This window comes from Taudactylus pleione, unplaced genomic scaffold (assembly GCF_031769625.1).
Source record: "Taudactylus pleione unplaced genomic scaffold, aTauple2 ptg000977l, whole genome shotgun sequence".
Lineage (NCBI taxonomy): Eukaryota > Metazoa > Chordata > Amphibia > Anura > Myobatrachidae > Taudactylus > Taudactylus pleione.
The window spans coordinates 5,711,723-5,726,602 of record NW_028285378.1 but is presented as its reverse complement, the minus strand read 5'-3'; the positions used below and the strand labels follow the sequence as shown (position 1 = coordinate 5,726,602).

General features: G+C 45.8%; 1 protein-coding gene across 3 annotated transcripts in view; it reads right to left on the bottom strand.

The window, feature by feature from the left end:
- KALRN (kalirin RhoGEF kinase) overlaps positions 1 to 14,880 on the bottom strand; it is a 1,228,991-nt gene that overhangs the window by 115,127 nt on the left and 1,098,984 nt on the right. For 2 of the 3 annotated variants that reach the window (XM_088460749.1, XM_088460750.1), the window contains one exon: positions 12,433 to 13,350. In XM_088460749.1, coding sequence (XP_088316875.1) covers positions 13,099 to 13,350 — 252 coding nt within the window. In that variant the 3' untranslated portion in view covers positions 12,433 to 13,098. Of the gene's footprint in view, positions 1 to 12,432; positions 13,351 to 14,880 lie in introns of those variants that run through there. The other variant, XM_088460751.1, reaches the window with a different exon arrangement.

Genomic DNA, 14,880 nt, shown 5'->3' with positions numbered 1-14,880 from the left:
GGGCTTACTACTGGGGGCATTATTTCAAGGGGCTACTAGGTTGAGGGTCACTGAAAGGGCATGTGTGGTGGTCTATACAAGCTTTCAGAATTTTGGTAATGGACGATGGTCTGGCTCCTAAACTTTTAAGATTTTACAAAATTTTGTCGAGCCCTGATTATATATATATATATATATATATATATATATATATATATATATATATATATACACACAAGTAACTGGAAACAGACAGCGGCACTCAGGGACTTGTAAAAAAAAAATACAAAAGTGTATTGCACTCAATACATGATGGATCATGTATTGAGTGCAATACACTTTTGTATTTTTTTCACAAGTCCCTGAGTGCCGCTGTCTGTTTCCAGTTACTTGTATTTACTTCTACTCCAGACGGCACCTGGGCTACCTACCTCGGATGGATTGAGTGCCGATCCAAACACCGTTTATATATATATATATATATATATATATACATATATAAATAGTCCCAATAGTCCGCACTCATATACCAACAAAATTCAGAAAAAGGGTGCTCCACTAAGGTCACAGACAGTCCCTGTACCAATAATAGAAAAAGTTAGTGTACCTATTGACTGCATGCTGTGCTGATGCCTGTTTGGACTGTCTTGACAATGATCCTCAGGGGTCGAGATGTCGACTTATGATACACCTGTTGAATCAATAAAGCCCTCTTTTGGCCCAAGTGACCATAACTTATATATATATATATATATATATATATATATATATATATATTGTGATGACGGGGTATTTAGCTCGGCAGAAGGTGGATGGGTGCAGTGTTTAGGTGCTTTCAAGTAAACAAATGATGCTTTTACTTCCAGCTTGTGAATTCAGGATGCAGAAAATAACAAAGAGAAAATAACAAAACAACCTAGCCCGTTTAGGGCACCTAGCTCAAGTCTTGTGCCCTCTCTAGTGTGACGCAGCTAGTCTGCCAACAAAGTCCCAGCCTGCTTCTTGCAGGCCTGTCGCCGGCTCTAGCCTTGCTTGGCTTGGCTGCCACAGCTACACAAACACAATCCTGGTGGCCTTCCCTGTATCACACAGATATAGGCCCTGGCTTTCCCAGCCCGCAGCTTTACTGCTTCAATGTCCCACGGTCAGAGAGTTTTGTAGTCCCCCCTTGCCTCCCGCAAGGTAAAGAAACCAGCCTCCTGGCCCCCAATGGCTCGGTCAGCTTCACTGGGCTCTCTGGCTGGTACAGTCCCAACTAGACTGTCTCCACCAGCCTGACTGCTCGGCCTTCTCATTAGCTCACACCTGAGCTCTCTCCCCCAGGCAGGTGTATCACCACTCAGTATTTCAACCCTGTGTGGGAGGATCTCTCCAATCCCACACAGAATCTGCTGCTCACCAACGCCACCTCTGGTGATAGATATATATATAATATATATATTGTGGCACTATCTATCAAACAAGAAGAAGAAGGTGGCACTCCAAGACTGGTAACTTTGTGAAGCAAATGGTGCTTTATTGCAATGTTTCGGGGTAAAGCACCCCTTCGTCAGGACACACACAATGAAAACACAGCAGTGCAACCTTAAATGCCAATATTCTAAAGACTCACCTGTCCCTTCTCCCGCCGGTCCCCAGACACACTTCCGGTCCCAAATCTGACCTCACTCAGGAAGCGATGTCAAACTGAACCTACCGACGGGAGAACGAGGCAGGGCAGCCGCAGACTAGTGAGCCTGGTGTGCGTCCATTGCCATAGGAACCGCCTCACACAGACCCACTGACAGCGCACCACGCTGCCACTTATTACACCACCCCTCACATCCTGGAAACATATTAAAATACACATACATGCATGTACAATAACCTTGCCATGTTAACACATCTAAAAACTTACGTGCATATTCAATAAGGCTGGAGTGAACATAAAAGATATACTGACAATAACACAAACACATAAATCTGCACTTACATACAAAATATTAAATGCAAAAAAACAAGGTGCCCTTATAATATATAGGTAAATGAAAGGAGAGCGCACCCGTGATTATATAACTAACAACAACTTTACTTGTAGCAATTGCTCACGTACATCAAAGTTTAAAACACTAATCTCCACCATGGACGGTCCCCCGGGTCCTGGTGTATTCGAAAGGCCATGCTGTAGATAACAGTCTTGCGGACGACCGCCAGCTCTGGGAACACCGGATGACGTCACACGTCCACGTCAGCAAGCCACACCCCTGACGTGGCTTGATGATGTGGAAGTGTGACGTCATCGGTGTGGTCTGCAAGACTTTTCTACAGCGTGGCCTTTCGAATACACCAGGATCCGGAGGACCACCCATGGTGGAGATTAGTATTTTAAACTTTGATGTACGTGAGCAATTGTTACAAGTAAAGTTGTTGTTAGTTATATTAATCACAGGTGCGCTCTCCTTTCATTTACCTATATATTATAAGGGCACGGTCGTGCCCTTATATTAAGGCTGAATAGATAAAAATGGAAATCTCCATAGAGACTTCCGAAGGGGGGGGGAGGCAGGGTGTTTAAGGGGCTACACCTCAAAAGCTATTGGAGCTCCCAGGCTGAAATTTGGCAACGATGGGTAGAACTGTTGCTCGGTGCTGCGTGCCAAATTTCAGCTATCCCCGCCACCCCTGGAGCGGTGGCCCGCCACCCCTAGAGCGGTGGGAGCCAGGTGGATTGTGTAAAGTGTGGTGCAAGTGAAAAGTTAAAATATTGGCCTTCCCAAAAATCCCCCACAGAGAACAGCAGAAAAGTGGTCTTAATTGAGTGTCAGAAAATACTGACAGTTGGAAATATAAATTACTCCCAAGTCCAAATTTTTTATGTTTTTGCCCTGAAATTTGGTATGCAGCACCGAGAAACAGTTCTACCAGCCCATGCCAATTTCAGCTCCGTACCTCCAATAGCTTTTGAGGTGTAGCCCCTTAAACACCATGCCCCCTCGGGATTTCTCTTTGTGAAAATTCAGTTTTTTTCTAGAAGACCCCTACGTCGCTCGTCTCCTGTATTTTGGCAACCAAGACTGGCCCTGGTGCTGGTTGTGCTTAATACAGGGAACCCCTACGTTGTTTGTCCCGTGTTTAGCACAACCAGCAGTGGGGCTCCAAAGCCCGATGCTGGTTGTGCTGTGGAGGCATATAATTTTTTTTTTTTTTAATATATATTACACATTCATTTTTTTGAAACAATACATGTATGGATCTCACTGATACGTCCATGCATCTGTGTCTTATTGATTTGATTTTCTCAGGTGCATGCCTAGCACCAGTGAGTCCCTCTGTCGCCGGCTGACGCTTCTGTCAACGCCTGTTGTTGCCACTGCTCCACACCTCCACTGCGGCCACTGCCCCACACACCTGCAGCCTGCCCTCACAGCTGTCTCTCCCTTTGCACCCTTAAAACACTTCCTATGTGCTGTCTGCTCCTCCACCTGTGTTAGTGTACCTATTTGGTGTCCTTCTGCCCTGCGGGTGGCCCGGATTGCTAGTCAATACCCTGATGGTTAATAAATTATAAAAAAGCAATGAAATTCCATAGACAAAAAACCTTACAGTTTTACATGTCCCATTAATGCTTCTTATACATGATCTGAAATTTCACAAAACCTACTGAATTTGTGCCACTCAAACTTAAAAAAGCAATGAAATTACGATCATTAAGGCTGACGCCTTAATGGACGTATTCCTTGCGCAATACAGATATGGTATGCCATCATACCCTGTGGTTAACTGCAGATTCAGCACTCTCACTGAATGAGATTGCTGTCACTCACAAAATGGTGGAGCTGCTAATTCACAGAATTGTGTGCTCATTGTAATACACACATGCAGCCTGTTTTTTTAGTTTGAGTGGCAAAAATTCAGTAGGTTTTGTGACATTTCAGATCATGTCCAAAAAGCCTTAATGGGACATGTAAGACCGTAAGGTTTTTTGTCTATGGAATATATACATATATATATTAAACAAACACACATACGCACACACACACATGTTCTGACATATATATATATATATATATATATATAAATAAAACAAGCACATGGCCCCAGGTAAAGATCTCGCTCACACATAGCAGGCAGAGCAGCACCAGACATTATACTGGCCTTTGGGGATGCTTGCAGCTGCCCTGTATCCATGTATTCCTCTGCTCTGTATTTCCATTGTGGCCTTGTCCTCCACCTTTTTCATATGTGCCCAATCTAGTCTCCCAGCTCATTTGCTGATGGAGGACTGGGGGTTGTAAATGGTGAGAGGTTCAGCATACCGCGGGTGGGCGGTGCTTCGGCATAACGCTGGTGGGTGGAACTTCGGCATCCCACGGGTGGGCGGAGCCTCGGCATCCCGCAGGTGGGCTGATCATTATTGGCCATGGGCGGCTGTGAAGATCCAATGGCCCCCATTGTTAATCCGGTCAGGACTGATGGCAGTGTACTCCCCCAATTACGGTCCGCTAAGCACCACCCCCTCACAGAAAGGGGCATGGCTAAAACACAGAGGGACCCACCGGGGAATTACCCGATTCCTGGGCAGCCAAGTCCAAACAGGAGTAGTAGTATTTACAGATTACAATATTTTAAGAACGTTGCCAGTATATATTGACAATTTTATTGGCAGGGGTCCCCACAAACTAGTTGCTCTTGGGCCCCTACAAAACGTAATCTGGCTCTGAGCCTGCGATTTGAAGGAGCCAATGTGATTCCATCAAGGTAGTCATTAGATTCAAAGCAGAACCTAGTTTTGCCTTTAAACTAATTGCCACTTTAAATCTAATCCCTAGCTCGATGATTTCAAGTGGGCTCTCGCATATCGCAGGCTATTACATTTGGCCCACATGGTGAATCGGGTTTGGTATGATTTCAGTTTAGTTCAAACCCCGACAGCGGCTGCCCGGCAGGGGTGAAAATCCCGATCGTCCAAGGTAAGTATTTCCTAACCCTATTCTACCCCCTAACCCTCCCTTTGGGGGGCCTAACCCCCCCAAGTGCCTAACCCTAATCCCCCCTCCAAGTGCCTAAACCTAACCCTCCCTTCCCCACCGCCTAAACCTAAGTCCCCCGGGGGGATACCTAACCCTAAATCCCCCCCCGGGAGCCCTAAACCTAACCCTCCCCCCCCGCGTGGCTGTCCGCGTCTGGCTTACATTCGATCGGTAAACCTGGTGTCGGGCTCCCAGCGTAGGTAAAATGACAGGCGTCAGGATTTCGGCGCCTGTCATTTAACCCTTGCCAGGATTAGACATTCGGGAAGCCGGCGGTCAGGATTCCGTCCGTCGGCATCCCGGGGTGAATCAGCCAGTGAACGAACATTACAAGTGAATAAACATTTTTAGGTTTAATGCACTAAAAATAGCTTTAAACCTCTTATTCAAGCATAACAAGTGCATCTCATTTTATGGTTAGGGTCACAATGTTCATTACCTGGAATTGTGTGTTCAGTTGATAGCTTTGTGCGATCTATCATGGTAATTTCTGCACCACTCGTTTTTTGCCTATAAATTCTATTACGGGTATTTCAATCTTTATGCCAAAAAAGGAGAGTTATGGTAAAACTTACCTTTGTTAAGTCTCTTTCTTCGAAGTCCATAGGGTCCACAGGAAAAAATGGGGTGTAAGTGGGACCTTGGAGGACCGGACACCAACAGCAAAGATTTTCAATCCCAGGATGCTCCGGTCCTTCCCCCTATACCCCGCCCACAACCTGGGGACAACTCAGTTTTGTTAACAAGCCCAAGGCAGAAGCAGGATAGGAGAGAAAGAAGACTGGTACACTGAAGAATCACACTCTCACACAGAGAACGAAACAAGTGACCAAGAGAAGAAACCCATAGAAGCCAGGTGCGTCAGGGCAGTTGCCCTGTGGACCCTATGGACTTTGAAGAAAGAGAATTAACAAAGGTAAGTTTTACCATAACTCTCCTTTTCTTCTTCAGGGTCCATAGGTCTCCACAGGGAGACAATGGGGATGTCCCAAAGCCAACAGGAGAACCCTATGCCCGAAGGAAGCATCCTGAGAGGCAAATGTATCAAAGGCATAAAACCTAAGAAAGGTGTGGATAGACGACCAGGTGGCCACCCTGCATTTCTGTCCAGCTGAGGCGCCACGGTGGCTGCCCACGAGGGACCCACAGAGTGAGTACAATGAACAGAGACTGTAGCCGGCACAGGAAGGCTAGACTGCATGTAAGACTGTGAGATAGTCATGCGAATCCATCTGGCCAGAGTCTGTTTGTTAGCTGGCCATCCCTTCTTGTGGAATCCATATAGGACAAAGAGGAAGTCCGACTTCCTGATGGAAGTATGGTCCACGTAGATCTTTAGAGCACAGATCCACATGCAAAGAGTCCTCACCTGCCAAGAGGTCTGGTGATTGAAAGGTTGGAACCACAATTTCCTCATTTAGATGGAAACGAGAGACCATCTTGGGAAGGAAGCCCGGGTTTTAAGAACTGCCCTGTCCCGATGAAAGATTAAAAAGGGAGAGCGACGTGAAAGCGCCCCTAAATCCGATACTCTACAGGGCAGATGTGACAGCCAGAAGAAACAGAGTCTTCACAGTGAGCCACTTGACATCCACTGATTCCAGGGGTTTGAATGGAGGTTCTTGAAGTGCTTGGAGCACCACTGCCAAATCTCATGGAGCCACAGGAGAGACATAGGGAGGCTGTATACAGAGAACACCTTGCAGGAAGGTGTAAACATCTGGTAGAGGAGCCAGTCTGTGCCGGAAACAGATGGATAAAGCAGAGACCTGCACTTTCAGAGATGCTAGGCGGAGGCCTAGATCCAATCCAGCCTGAAGAAAGGCAAGAATTCTAGTCACCTTAAAAACTTTCTTGGCGCACACGATTAGAAATATGTATGCTATATTCGATGATAAATCCTGGCTGAGGCCGGTGTACAGGCCCTGAGCATGGTCTGGACCACAGGGCTGAAAAATCCCTCAGCCATTAAGAGGGATGTCTCAAGAGTCAAGCTGTTAAAGACAGATGGGCCAGGTCTGGATGTAGACATGGACCCTGTGACAACAAGTCTACCCATAGAGGAAGTTGCAGAGGAAAATCTATGGAGAGACTCTGAAGTTCGGAGTACCAATGTCATTTGGGCCAAGCCGGAGCCATCAACAGAACTGTGCCCCCTTCCTGCTTGAACTTCCAAAGAACTCAAGGAAGCAGGGATATTGGGGGGAAGAGGCAAATGGAAGGACCATTCACTGACAATGCATCCCTTGTCCTGGTTCCATATGCTTGAAGTTTGTTGTTGTGTCTTGAGGCCATGAGATCCACATCCGGCAGACCCCATTTGTCCACCAAGAGCTGAAAGACTTCTGGATGTAGAGACCACTCTCCTGCTTGCACGTCGTGACAGCTGAGGACATCTGCTTCCTGAATGAGAACTCCCGGGATGAATACCACGCAGATGGCTAGGAGATGGCGTTCGGTCCATGTGAGAATGTGTGACACTTCTGCCATAGCTGCCTCACTCTGAGTGCCTCCTTGGTGAATGAGGTAAGACACTGCCGTGGTGTTGTCAGACTGTACTTGTACTGGCTCGCCCTGGAGAATATCCTGAGCCAGAGTTCGAAGTTCCAAGACATTGATTGGTAACTTTGCCTCGACTGGGGTCCAGCGGCCCTCCCTGGAAAGAGGGCTGGCCGGTCACTGCAGCCCATCCTCGGAGGCTTACTTCCGTGATGAGGAGAGCTCAATCCGGAATCCAAAAGGAGCAACCCTTGTCTAAATGGAATGTCTGTAGGCACCAGGCTAGGGACAGGCGAACCTCCGGGAGGCCCATCATCTGGGATCGAAGTAGATGGGCTAGGCCATTCCACCTGGAGAGGATCAGGTGTTGTAGGGGCCTGGAGTGAAACGGAGCGAACTTCAGCATGTCAAAGGTCATTGATCCCAATGTCTGCATTGCAGCGTGAATTGACACTCGGCGACTGTGGAGCAGTCTGCGCACTCTGTGTTGTATTAAGGAGAGCTTATCTTTTGTTAGAAATATTCTCTAAACCTGAGAGTCCGAGAGGGCTCCTAAATGTACCATTCTTTGAGAAGGTGTCAGGGTAGACTTTTTACAGTTGTTCAGCCACCCGTGCGTTTGTAGGAAGGCAATTGTTACCTGCAGATGGCGGTGAAGAATCTCTGGGGAGCTGGCTAACAGCAAGAGGTTGTCTAAGTATGGGAGGTCATCTTAGTATGGGAGTAGTCTGATCCCATAGCTGCCATGATGTGGTCAGACACCAAAATTGGAGAGAGGCTCAGCCCGTCAGGCTGTAGGCTTGTCCTCACACTTGGTAGGTGGACATCTGGTAGCCCAGGCTTGTTTGGCCTTAGGCTTGGAGGTCTTGGCTGATGCCTGGTGCCGTGGAAAGGACTGACCCTTAGCTTTTCCTTGAGGGCAAAAGGACCAAAATAATTAAGTCCGAGGCTTTGTATTATATGTATATGTAGAGGGCAGGAACGCCATCTTGGAAGCTGCCAAAGTATTTAAAAATGTTATCCAATTGTAGACCAAATAGGATATCTCCAGAATAAGGAAGGGACTCCAGAGCCCTTTTTGAACCGGAGTCTGCTTTCCAGGAACGGAGCTAGACAATATGGTGAGTCACTACCAAAGTGGCAGATATGCTGGAGCCCAGGAGAGCGGTATCCATAGCGGCTTCTCCCAAGTAAGAGGATGCATCTCTAATGTGAGATATGTAGGATAGTTGATCCCTTGAAGCATCAGGGGGGACTCCAAAGAATCAGAAGTGCAGCTCAAGAAATTGTGACCTACACACATCACCAGACAATCATAAAAAGAAAATATATACAATTGAGCACTCATCTTCTGAAGTAGATCTATTTTATCACTTTAAAACCAGTCCAAAAATCTCTTGGCAACATTTGTGGATTCTTTTAATGGAATATTTTCTTTAGTATAATTTCCTCCTAAAGAAAACACGACAATCCTTTTTCAACACACTAGTATAAACCCCTTCAGTATCAGACAGCACCTCCAAACAAATCAAAACAAGGGATATCCCATCGTGAAGTATTGAAAGATTTATTTCACATAAAAAAAGATGCATGTAATCAAAGTAATATAGACAAAATGGCAGATTCAACCTTTTCAGAAAGGCATATCGTAAAGTAGTAGGGGTGATATTGCTACCCCAAAAGCAGTTCTCCTTCCCTGTTAGATGACAGGTCCCTTCGAAGGGTCCAAGTTATGGTAGCTCCCACAGGTGACCAACACTTCACTCATGTGATCAGATAGCTGATCAGAGTGAGGGAACACTGGTAAAACTGCCTTTTGTTGTTTAAAAAGTGGTTGTTTTTTCTTAGGGGCGGGTTCATCCTCTTCTATTTGTAAAATAGATTTTACAGCTCTCACAAGAACAGGTATATTTAATTTAGAGGGTGGCTCTTCATCTCCTGAGATGAGAGGTCTGCGTCTTCTGCCTCCCCAGATGATATATCAGAATCAGATAACTGGGTGGACTGTGAAGATAACACAGCACATTTAGTAGGTAAAGGCTTTTCCTTTTGCAGCATTTTGCTGAAAAACTGTAGAGGTATGAGCCAAACTCTGTACTGAGGTAGAGAATACGTCCACCCATGGGGAAGGCAAAGGATTTGCAGGGAGTACCTGCTGTGGCCATCACACAGGGGGGCTACCACAGGGACTGCTAAGTGGTCCACAATCTTTGTCAGTACCTGAGAAAAGGCAGCCCAGGGTGGGTCCTGAGGAGGAGACACCAGGGCTGAGGGGCCTGAGTCTGTGCAACAATTTGTACAAATCCTGAATGAGGTCCTCTGGGGCTAAGCCCGCTGAGCAGGACTTACAAGACACCAGAGTAGGAGCAGCAGCAGAATCAGCCTGCTTGTTATTCTTTCCTCTCCCAGACATAGCCACAAGAATAATAAAACAGACAGTATGATACAGTGCAGTGAACACCCTGCAGTATGTGTAATATGGTACAGTGTAGTGTGCAACTTTGCTATACAGTATGTGACAGCCCTCACAAATATATAGGAGATGTGAGGTACAATGAATCCCCTATGTCAGGGCAAATTAGAATAAAGGGAAAGGTATAAGCTGACAGTATAGAAAGTAGAGATCAGCGCTAGCACGTCACATATAAACGCAGAAAAAAACCCACTATATATCTGCAATTGGCACTACAATCAACTACACAGACCGCAGTGGCTGGTAGGATATATTGCTATATAACCTGGCCGGTGGGAGAGGTATACAGGGAGACTGGACCCAGCGTTCCCGGAGAACTGTGAAGCAGAAAATGCCTGCCGCACGTCTCTGAGGGGGCGGAGGGTGAGGGAGGAGCAGCTCAGGGAACGGCTAGACCACAGTGGAAAGGCGCCCTGAGCTGGGGGAGGGGCTGCAGGGAGAGCACCTTCTACCCGTGCCGACGTTAACCACCGGGTCCCCTGTCCTCTAAATATGCCTCTGCACCAGTATATTAATTTACCGGTGGTCTAGTGGAGTCGTGGGCGCACCAGTGTCCACATCAGCGCGTCCGGTCAGTCTCCTGAGACCAGAGGCTAGACTGCATAAAGACGCCTTTCCCGTCCAATGGATTCCGGGCTGCCGTCTGGGGTCTGGGGAGCTTGCCTAGCTTGGTGTCACAGTGCCGTGGAGGAGTGTTGGAGCAGCAGCGCAGACGTCCAGTCTTTTGCTGCTGCTCAGTTTAAAACACGAGAAATAAAAAATAAATCATAAAAATAAGCTTGGGCTGCTTGAAGCAGCCCCACTGTTAAAAATGGTGACCCTGCTCCTGTCGGACACCAAAGAAACATTTGCCCTCAGGCTGTGGGCGGGGGATCGGAGCATCCTGGGATTGAAAAGCTTTGCTGTTGGTGTCCGGTCCTCCAAGGTCCCACCTACACCCCCATTGTCTCCATGTGGAGCCCTATGGACCCTGATGATGAAATGTATTTTAAAAGTAGACATAGTAATGCTACATGTCACATTTTTTTAGGTTGTATTTTCTAAACAAGAGAATTCCCTTAAACATTCATTTACTGGACAATTCACCTTACAAATAAGCTAGACATTTTTTTTTAAATTCTGGTAAGTTTGCACTCCCCACACTTATCAATACTGAAATGTACATTAGATATTACACTAGAGGGCACCATTTTCTCTTGTTTCTACACATATGTACAATTGATTGAAAACTAGTTTTATGAGAAATGGAAACCACCCAAATTCAGGGGGTACTACCAACCTATGATTTATATTTTTATGACATTAAACAGACATGTTAGAGGTGTAGCACCATTCACTATTAATGTTAGTGAATGCTAAATATGTGTTTGTGAATCACTGTTGGTGTCATCTAACTTTACATCACATTTATGCCAGAAGGAATCCTACAGGAATCTGTCTGGCAGAGGAATGATAAAGGATGAGCAGCTCACAAAGGAGTACTGTATATGTGCTAAACCTTGGAGAGAGAAAGTACCAACCAATCTTCTCCTAACTGTCATTTTTCAAACACAGTCTGTAAAGTGACAGTTAGGAGCAGTTTGGTTGGTACTTTGGGCCTGATTCAGACCCACTCGCGAGCGCCTGTCCGCTCGCAAGTGGGTCGATGGTCTGCACTGAGCATGCGCACGACGGAGGGAGCTCCGTCGTGCGCATGCGCCAGACACGACGAGCGAAGGACTTTCCTTCGCTCGTTGTGTCCGATCAAAGGGGGCGTGCTGTCAATGTTGATTGACAGCACGCCCCCTTTGGTGGGCGTGCCGGGGGCGTGCCTCCCGTCAGAAGCCGGCCCACTGACATCACTAGTGATGTCAGTGGGAGTGATTTTGGCTCTGATAGAGCCAAAATCACTCCGGAGTTTGCGGTTGAAAACCTCAACCGCAGGCTCCGGCTCGCAATTTCGATGGTCGCGATGGTCACGACCATCGCGGCCATCAAAATGCACGCTCGTATAGCCTGTGGGTGGTGACCCACAGCTATACGAGCGTCCAGGAGGACGCTCCATGAAAATGGAGCCCGGCCCTCATTCAGAGCGTGCGCTCTGCTCAGAGCGTACGGCTCTGAATGAGGGCCTTTATCTCCATCTCCATCCACTTTATCTCTCTCCAAGCCTTAGTACATATACCCCAAATTGTCTAACCATGAGGCGACTCATAATTTTGCTGTAGGAAATTCACTGTGCACAACTATCAACATACTTGATGGTGCCAGAACTAGTATTTCAGAAACGTACATTTATATTACAGCTAAACCAAGTGTCCATAATGCCTGCCGTAGATCATATCCTGCTTATCTAGAACTCTGTTCTTAGAGCACAAGACCTAGCACACACACTCTGCAGCCTTAGATATTTCATCATATTTCTCCTTATACCATTTGTATTTGTTAAAAGCATAAATTTAACACAAAAAAAACAAAACTGTAAATGCCGAGTCCCTGGTGAAAATTTATTTTACATATTTAAAATAGTACATTTAAAATTATTAGTTACAATACAGGTACAATGATAAACATTGTGACTAGCATTATATTGCACAATCTGACGTCATCAATAGGAATGAGGGGTTTTTTTCTCTCTTTTTTGCTTTAAATAGTGCAAAATACTTTATACAGGAATGTACTGGAAGGGGGGAGGGCTCGCAAACCAAAAATATTTTACAAGTTACCATGAACACATATATTAAAATAACAGAAAATTAAGTTCAAATAAAAAGGAAAATATAATGACAGGCTGTACATAGAAATTGCCACAGACAACATAACAAATCTCCTCTTCGAGGAGTTGGGCTCAGTCCAGAGAGCAGATTTATCACCAATTTACAGAATTGTTACATGGCACAAAGTCCAGTCCAGTCTGTTCCACGTTCTGTACGGTGAATCAATACAGAACTTTCTTTACCATTTAGGTTTGAAAATCTGTACAATTATTAACAAAAATAAGAACAAAAAAACTAAAGAAAATTAAAATAACGAGTATCCGCATGGCTGCAGTCACGCCGCGACGCTCCACATTCAAAGCTTCTTCCAATAGCACTGTGAAAAAAATCAGCAGAAAATCCCCTTAATCCATTTACTGTTCCCGGGCAGCCAATGTGGCACTTACTTGATGCTTCTGTCGCTATTGTCAGCAGAAGGTTTAGTAATTTGCCCCAAAATGGAGCCTGGAATCCAGCCTTCTGCTGCTGGAGAGTGGTCGTTGGATGGTCGGTAGACCAGGAACATGTTTTGCTGATTGATTGCTAAAACTTGCACAATCTCTCCCTGGTAAACACAGATCTCGTTCTCCTTCAGTGCATAGTAGTCTTGGATAACAGCCATGGAAGTGGTCCCATTACACCCAGCCAGTTCATTCTGTGAGGACAGGAAAAGACAGGCGTCTAATAATCTGAGCTGTCCAGTACGACATGTTTACAACAGAAAGGATCAGAGCCTCAGGCAATGGCAATATGTCAATCAGGGTAAAATATTCAACTATGTGCACTAGATAAAGATGCTACTATACACTGAAACCAATCATATGTCACTTCATTTTCTAACCTGCAATAGAAAAGCTGCTGGGAGGCCAGAGGTCTGCCGGGATGGGGGGTGGCTGTTGGAAGATGTAGTTCTCCCTGCTGCTGCCGTCGGGGGGTTCACACACACACACACACAGGATCCACACAGACACTCACTCACACACTGACACATACTTACACACACTCACACAACATACTTACACACAGCGCTGCTGCAGAAGACCGGGTCTCGATGCTGGACGGAGAAGACACCGCTTCGGAAGGTGAGTCATTACTAACTAATTAAGCTATTTGGAATCTTCCATTTGCCTAATTAGTCATAAGGATGGGTGCAAGAGGGGTCCCAGAGCAATTCCTGACCATTTAGGACAAACTGGTAGTGCTCTGGATGTGCGCAACAAAAAATACTTCCGTCACTCAAAAACTTAAATACACCTAATTGAATAGCAAAAACCCCACACCTGCAGGTGTGGAATTTTTGTTATTCTTGCACCAAATTGAATACCCCCTTAGATTACTGTAGGAAGGGTGTTCTTATCATGGGTAGTCCCAATATGTAGGATCAGTGTGTAAAAGTGTAGGTTGGGTGTTCATCCATATATGTAATGTCCTTAGTGCTCCTCCCAGGCTACATATAACAGCATACAGATATGTGTGTATTCTCCACCGTCCCTCAGTATTCTTAATCCATCAATCAGTTGTTGCTGTGCGTGTATACACAGTCTATCCACATCAAAATTACTGATAGCACAGCATCAGGGACTTATGGGCACTAGTACTGTATGTGAACTTACTTGGGTCTCGCCTTTTTGTTTGCTGTTCGATTGTCCAGTGCCATGCATACTCTGCTGGTTGTGTGTGTATGGGGGAGGGGGGAGATTGTATGGATAAAAACAAACAGGTTTGTAAAGGGTAAAGTACTGATCCTTTACTCTTATTACAACTAGCCCATGACAAGCAGCCTAGGCTGCACTTTTTACAGACTATATTTAACTTCATTTATATTGTATTGTATTTCATATCTGTTTTCATTGTATATTTTAATTACCTGTACCATGAAGCATGGGATTTTGTCATGGGCAAGTTGTAATAACAAATATAGGATCTATACTTTACCCTGTACAATCCTGTTCGCTTGTATCCATACAACCCCCCCCAGGGCTGGCTCTATCATTAGGCGGGATATGAGTAGGGCACTGATGAGTCACATGTTGCTACTGTCATTCACTTGGACCCCCCTCTCCCCATGCTTGCAGGAGGCTTGGCAGTGCTCCGTAATGTTACATGATGTCATCACATTGCAATTACACTGGAAGGCAGAGGAAGAGCCATTCAAGGAGCCATGCAGGTCTGCTGCAGGTCCGTT